The sequence below is a fragment of the Sardina pilchardus genome, chromosome 4, assembly GCF_963854185.1.
Source record: "Sardina pilchardus chromosome 4, fSarPil1.1, whole genome shotgun sequence".
In the NCBI taxonomy this organism is placed as follows: domain Eukaryota; kingdom Metazoa; phylum Chordata; class Actinopteri; order Clupeiformes; family Clupeidae; genus Sardina; species Sardina pilchardus.
Window position 1 is genome coordinate 11,876,321 of NC_084997.1, and position 7,500 is coordinate 11,883,820.

General features: G+C 48.4%; 1 protein-coding gene across 3 annotated transcripts in view; it reads right to left on the minus strand.

Moving 5' to 3' along the window:
* The window catches only part of znf385b (zinc finger protein 385B), an 84,886-nt gene that overhangs the window by 10,994 nt on the left and 66,392 nt on the right, over positions 1 to 7,500 (minus strand). For all 3 annotated transcript variants that reach the window (XM_062534176.1, XM_062534177.1, XM_062534175.1), the window contains exon 4: positions 5,409 to 5,519. In XM_062534176.1, the coding sequence (XP_062390160.1) occupies positions 5,409 to 5,519 (111 nt within the window). The remainder of the gene's footprint in view (positions 1 to 5,408; positions 5,520 to 7,500) is intronic.

Here is a 7,500-nt window from a genome sequence, read left to right on the forward strand (position 1 = left end):
TATGTGTTGGAGGGGGCTGTATGAATTTTTCCACAACACTGTTTAACAGTTTTTTCCCACTTTTAAGTAAAACTACCTCATGATAATAATTAAAAAAAACACGTCACATTAACAAACTACACGACCTCTGACTGTTTTTATACGGCATATTTGGTTGTTGTAAGACAGTTGGCTTAATCTGCAGAGCCTGGGGTCTAATACAGCTCCCTGAGTGTATCTCCAGAGACAGGGCTTTTAAGTGTAAAGAAAACGCGCGCGCGTCTAAATTAATCATGCCTCATTATGACTAATTGCGCACTGGAAACTTTTAACACTGAGAACATCATTGCCTTTTCCGGCCCCTGCTTATCCAGTTACTACTCAATCTCTCTAATGCCTGGTCCCCGACGACAACACTTTAATTTTCGGAGGGGAAATGGAAGCGAGGAGTTGAGACACTCATTACAGGGTCTTGACATGCCATCCCAGAGTAAAGGGCCAGGTGCTGCGTGTGTTACGGAGATGAAGAGGGGGGGGGGGGGGGGGGGGGGGGGCATGTCACCTCTGTCCTTAACTACATCTTTTGTATGACGGGGGGAAGATGTTAAAGTTTAATGAGGAGGGCTGGTTGCCTGCCATCTTGGCTTGGCTTCCCGAGGTGTTCAGAGGGCATCGCTCTCCACTGGATGAGCGCCACCAGTTTCACCTCCTGTCGCTGTCAAGGGGAGATATGTGTGTGTGTGTGTGTGTGTGTGTGTGTGTGTGTGTGTGTGTGTGAGAGAGAGAGTGTGTGTGTGTGCGTGTGTCTGTTTATCTGTGTGTCTGTGTGTGTTGGGGGGGGGGGGGGGGGGGGGGGGGGGGTTGGTATGGATACTGTGGCCCTAAGATCAAGTAACATAAAATTACTTTTACTTCATCTCCGTGGCTGTCTAAACAAATAAAGGAAGCCATGGCTCATTTACAGGAGATAAGAGGTCGCCAGATGCCTAATACCCATTACTTTCATTTCTTTAATGTGCTCCTGAAGGACCTCTGCACTTAAATTACACCCACAGGACATTACTCTGCCAGCACACACAGAGCTACAGCGCGGAGGCACATGCACTGTTGGAGGACTGCAAGTTCGGGACGTTCAGAGAAGTCTATCTCTTAATTTGGAAAACAGTCATGCCTTGAGCTGAACTTTTTTTTACTAAAATAAAAAAAAAAAAAAAAAACTTAACTTCTGTTTAAAAAACACAGCGATGACCTTGAGCTGTCAGCTGCCGCCGGGTGTTCGTCTGGATGCTGTTACAGCAAAACACCCCTCGTAGTTAGTGGCAAAATCACCAGCAATCATTAAACTTGAGAACACATCTGCAATGGTTTATTTTTATGGCATTAAAAAAAAGCGCCAAGACGTGGCAGAAAAACAACAAATATGAATATGAACGCTGGGTGAAAAACAAAAATCATTTTATGGACCTGTCATTTGCCTGTGGGTTTTGCCTCAAGCTCAATTACTCAATTAAAACGAGGCATTTAACAGAAAATGGGGTATGTTTATTTTATAGAGGTCGTATAAAACACTGTTGGACATATTAATCATATGGCCAAGATACAGTATGAGTAATTCTTGAATCTAGGGCTTTTAAAAGCTTTGTTTGAATACATACACTGTTGTTATTTTGTCTGTGGGGAATCTGGGTTCAGTTTTAAAACTGGTGCTTCTGGGCAAAAATGAGGAGGAATAAAGAAGCTCAAAAAAGGCCAAAACGTAACAAAGCAAAAACCCCCGAAATGATGGTAATGAAGGATAAGCACCTCCAGGAAAATGTGTCTTTTTCAAAGTAGGACTGTTCAAAGTAGGAATTTCTGAGTGCTGTAAACAGGTTCGAATCCAGACTCCAGTTTGCAGTTCACCCTCAGTTTGCGGTTCACTGAGGAGTAATGGACAAAAACAAACATTAATCTCAGCAGGGATTTCAAACAGAGATAAAAAATGACGACCATCAATATTCGCTATCACATCCTGACAAGAGCCGGAAGATATATGGTCCATTAATAAAATTGAATCTGTTCCGTGTGACAGTGATAATGAGTTGACAATGACTGCAAACCTGGCAGATTGCTTCTCCTCGTTAGAATTTACACTTGAAACCTACTTTTTATGCGCAATATCATTCTGCGTGTAAATGTTTGTGCTGCCGTTTTGAGTCCCTTTGATTTCCTTTAAGCGGCGACAGAAAATATTGATTTACCTCCAGAAAGATATAATGTTGACAGCTTCTGCAGTCATTAGTGTTTACCCTTCAACTCAGTGAGTGCTGTTACAATATAAGACACAGATTTTCAATAGTCTTATATCAGCCTTACACAGTCAGGAACAGTGTATGTGAGATCTATACAAGCTAAATATACATACAGTACAAGGACTTGACAGAAACTGAGGCCAGCATGGATATCGGCAACACATTTGTTTCTGTAAATCCTTCTCACCTTCAGCAGCCATCTTGCCTGCCATATTTAACAGCTGCTCACTTTTGTCTTACTCGCAGCACAGGCTCACTCTGAGAAATTGTGCTTCACTTGAAACTTCATTAGCGCTCCACCGAGGCGGTGGAAAGGCCTCTAGTCATCTGCTCTGTCCTCTGGCTATGGGATAGGATGACACAGTGGATCTTCAGCATACTCCGAAGAATGGGATTAAATTACACTGCCTTCTTTTTTCCCTCTCTTTCCTTTTCTTTTTTTCTTCTTTTTTTTCTCCCCTCTTTACACAGAAGCAGAATGGAGAGGCGTTTGAGCTTTTAATGAAGCCGGAGACAAAGGCCTCTCGCTCGTTTCAAAAGGGAGCGTGATCATCTAAATAGACCAAGCGTGAGATCATACAACCGAGGCCACCAGTGCTCCAGTGCAGAAGAATGCTCCGTGTTGCTATTCACTTGAAATCATCCCTTGCTATTATGTCTTTGCCGTTAACCCCCCTAAACCCCCCCTTCACGTCTTTAGACTTGCGCTACGCCCGAGCTATGAGGCGATAGATAGGAAGGCGTCCCGTTTATGATAAACTGGGCCACGTACGCAGGAAGTGTTTAGAGTCTACAGGCCGCCTCGGAGTTGGAGTCGAAAGTCCTCCGCTGCGGAAGGGTGAAGGTAAGAGTGGTGACGCAGGCTGATTCATTCTGACATGGCGTCCAGGGCAGGGAGCCCTGGGAGTGGACCGACGCCGGGGGACGAGGGGCTCTGCGAGCGCGGAGACTAGACCGGGAGAGACAGGCCCATCGCCGAGGATCACAACAAGGCAAACACGTGTGCCCGGCATTAGCATCAAAGAGCACTCTCCTTGGCGCAAAAAGGAGGTCCCTGCGATTCTGGGCTTCACCCAGCGTGAACCTGGGAGACACCAGCTCCCGAGTAATCTTAAAAGCATCGCTGGAGCCGAGATTGGGGAAAGGTAACGATCTTGGATTATCACACATTCCACTCCCTTTCTTCCACCATGTGTGTAGCGCGGACGCATGAGCGAGAGGAGATAAGAGCAAGTCGCCACATCCTAATCACCTCGGAGCAACTTCAATTCAGAGGCTGTTGCCACGTCGATAACAATCAACAAATTACACACGGCAGGAGGGCGAAACAACAGGGCCAGTTGGGATACCTCTTTACTCCGCCTATGTACACACACACACACACACACACACACACACACACTCTGGAACAATGTCTGAGTTTTCTCAAACATCCAGAGGCATCCTGGCAAAGGGAAAGTGGGTGGCGCTGGTGGAAGTGGTGGTGGTGGTGGTGGTGGTGGGGGTTTTGGTGAGGTGAGAAAGGGATGTTGGTTTGTTTCTGAGCCTCTCTGAGCTGGGCTGCGTTTCCCATCCCGTTTGGCAGGATCCAAAAAGCGAGCGAGACAAAGCAGGCCCGCAGACGTCTCCAGTCCCAGCGCTCCGTCTGTTCCAGCACGCTCAGAAACCTTTTCTCAATTACGGCCACGCAGCAGGACATCTCCGACAGCCTGGGCTTACTGCCACCCAATGCCATTCATCTTAAATTAAATGGCTTAATCAATGCCAAGACCGAGTGGAACAACACAACGCTACAGTAAGTAATTACCCTCTCCCCAGTGGGGCACACCAGGCAGGCAATGCAAGAGTGTGTGTGTGTGTGTGTGTGTGTGTGTGTGTGTGTGTGTGTGTGTGTGTGTGTGTGTGTGTGTGTGTGTGTGTGTGTGTGTGTGTGTGTGTGTGTGTGTGTGTAGGTACGTGCATGTGTGTGTGAGTGTGTGCGTGCATGTGTGTGTGTGTGCAGATGTGCCTGAACCCATACACCTGTGCTTCACAAAACAAACACACCAACACACACACACACACACATGTCACGTGTGCACACCCACAACGCACAGAGAAGAGCAAATGAAAAAAAAAAGAGTGTTGTCTCTGCACCACCGCTGGCATGGAAAACATCTGCTCGCTCGGCCTGGACGTGCGCTATTAAACTTTCACACAATCCTGGCTGTGGCATGTCAAATGAATGGGGAGGGAAACCAGAACAACACAAGCTGGCGGAGATCGGTGTGAAAGCACACGTCTCATTCTAACCCGTGGCACGATCGGACTCATTCCGTGTCTGTCCGATCTTTGAGGTGGGATGGGGCTACGCTCTAGTATTTACACCACTGGCATCTGAAGGCGTCCTGGTCTTGTTTCAGCTACAGTCATGATGATGACATTTGCTTATGCTGGCGGAGAAACTGAAAATAACATAAATGAATTTCAAACTTGCGAAACAAGCTGAAATAGAACAAAAAAGGGGAGGAAAAAAAAAGAAAAACAGCAAAGGAGGCGGCAATAAATCTTGCACAAGTCAAACAAAAACACAAAACAGAAACAGACACGGGACAACACTGCACAGGAGAGTCTCCAACAGAACAGCCTATTCATGTGCAAGAAGAGAAGTAACAGAGAGTCCGCAACACTGAAGGGGGGCTTCCCATTTGCTTAACATTAAAGGACATTAGCGCACTTACCTTGTTGTGCATGATTAAAGGGGGAATGTTGCCATTTACTGGGCAGCTGATCTCAGGTTTATTTTAATAACTCCCTAGAGAACCACATCAAGCACACAACCTTAAGCACAGAGCGTTCCGGCTCTCGCTGAGACGCTTCGGACTCAAATGTGCCCAAGATCACTTTTCATTCCACGTTTCATTTCACAAGGGACGGAAAGACAGAGAGAGGAAGAAAGAGGGAGAGAGAGAGAGAGAGAGAGAAAGAGAGAGGGAGAAAGAAAGAAAGACTGAAAGAGGCATGGCACATGCAAACAGACGGAGACACATGGCCTCTAGCATGGGGACGTGTCGTGACACACATGTGTGCTAGGGACGCACATAAATAAAAAGGAATAGTGGGGGGAGGGGGGGGGGGGGCACAGCTTGCTGTACTCACATCGGAGTTGAAGCGGAGTTGACAGATGTTGCAAGAAATCACTTGCTTTTTCTTTGGAGGGATGGAGACTCCAAATGTGTGGTTGATTACAGCTTTCTGGACGGGGTCCATCTGGAAGAGAGGGAGAACAGGAACACTTTTAGCGGCAAACCAGAGAGAGGGAGAGAGAGAGAGAGAGAGAACAGAAAGAGAGATAGAGTAAGAGAAGTGTACATTTCCAGAGACAGCACTGCCACACTGTTGTTGTGACCCTAGGCAAATAAAGGGAATGACTCCAAACCCCACTCAAAAGACACCAGATACCTTCGAAGAGGACAGATGCTAAGCATTGGGGATCAATGCATGGCCTGAGGACAGATATGTTTCGAATGCAGTCGTATGGAAATAGATACTCTTGCTTGTTTTGCCCGAACAAAGGGAGAGCACAGAGACAAATGCAAATGTCGAGGACGACTGCAATCATGGCCTGGAAAAAGAGAGCGCGATTGAACACATTGGCTGCCTTTGTCTGGCTCTAATGTTGAGATCAATCTAAAGCACTCCAGTTTATCCAGATTAGCCACAGCAGCCTTTCAGCACATCCAAATCGGTCCTCAAAGAAAATCGTTGTCTTACATGAACCACAACAAAACAAGGGCACCTAATAGGCAGTATTACAACCCTGGGAGATCTGAGAGGAGGATTCGGAACAGAGGGAAAAGGCTTCATGATAACTGGGTTTCCCACAGAGATGACTCGAGTAAAATTCACAACATTGATCATTCTCCCACTACGAGACATTCAATTTCTATTGGTCAACTCGTCAGATATGTCCTTACTTCTTATTCTACCTTGGTATTAAACCAAAAAATGATCTTCATGCTTTTTGGATATCTTCAGAGAAACCTCAAGCTAACAGACACGCATGCTGGTGAAGAGGAAACCTCTAAAGGCATTGAGAACGGGCAGTTCTGCATGACAGAGGCAAACACGCAAAGGACAGAAACGCAGCAGAGCTTTTCGGTTGAAATGAAGGAGGACATTCGGGGTACCTGAAGCTTGTGGAGCATCTCGGCGTCTACTGTCCAGGGTCCAAATCACACAGAGGCGGAGAGGACGCGCGGTTGGCTGTGCGCTTTGCTAAGGATGCAGAGGAGCTCTGTGCTTCAGGCGGCACTCTCTTGTCCTCTCTACCCCTCATCCCCCTTGTCTCTCTCTCTCTCTCTCCCTCTCCCTCTCCCTCCCTCCCTCCCTCTCTGTCTCTCTCTCTCTCCCTCACTCGACCTCTCGCTCATTGTCAATCTCTCTCTTTCTTTATCTCCCTCTCTCTCTCTACACCTCTATTTGTGCCTATCCCTCTCTTTTCCCTGCCCTTCCCTCTCACCTTCTGTGAGTCTCCTGAACAGACACACACACACACTCCCTCTCTCTCTCTCTATCTCTCTCCCACACCCACACACACATACATACACACTCTCTTCAAAACACACGCACACACACACACACCACCACACACCCTTGTGTGGCCTGGCTGCCTGTGCATGCTGATCTCCGTGGCTCTGACCCCTGATTAGCTGTGCATGGCTGATGAGCTCTCTCCGTCATGAGGAGGCCCCCGCGGTGCGCCTGTGCGCTGCCGTGCGGCCGGCTCCGCTCCCGCTCCGCTCGCCACCGAGACGCCGGGCCGCGGCCGGGCCCCGTCCATTAAGAATTTACAGCCCGATATTACTTACAGGCCCGCGTGGCCCACTGCCAGCACCGCCGCCGCCACCTCCACCGCCGGCAGTCTCACCTTCCTCTTAGCCCGATAAGGATGCTTTTAATTTCAGGCTAACGGCCGGCCGGTTTTATGGAGAGGGCCTTTTTATTCCCCCGAGCGGCGCAGTCGCGCAGCGCGCACACCAGGGTCCACTCTAATACATTAGGACGCGGCGCCGGGGAGCCACAAACACGGCGGGCCTGACCTTCGGAGGTCACTAATGCAGCACTTGACTTTATTGCGCAACTTGTTCGGCGAGGGCCTTCCAGCAGACACCATGGCTCAGGGAGACAGGGGTGGGGTACAAGATGCTCCGAGAAAGGGCTACGGGGGAGGGGGGGGGGGGGGGGGCGA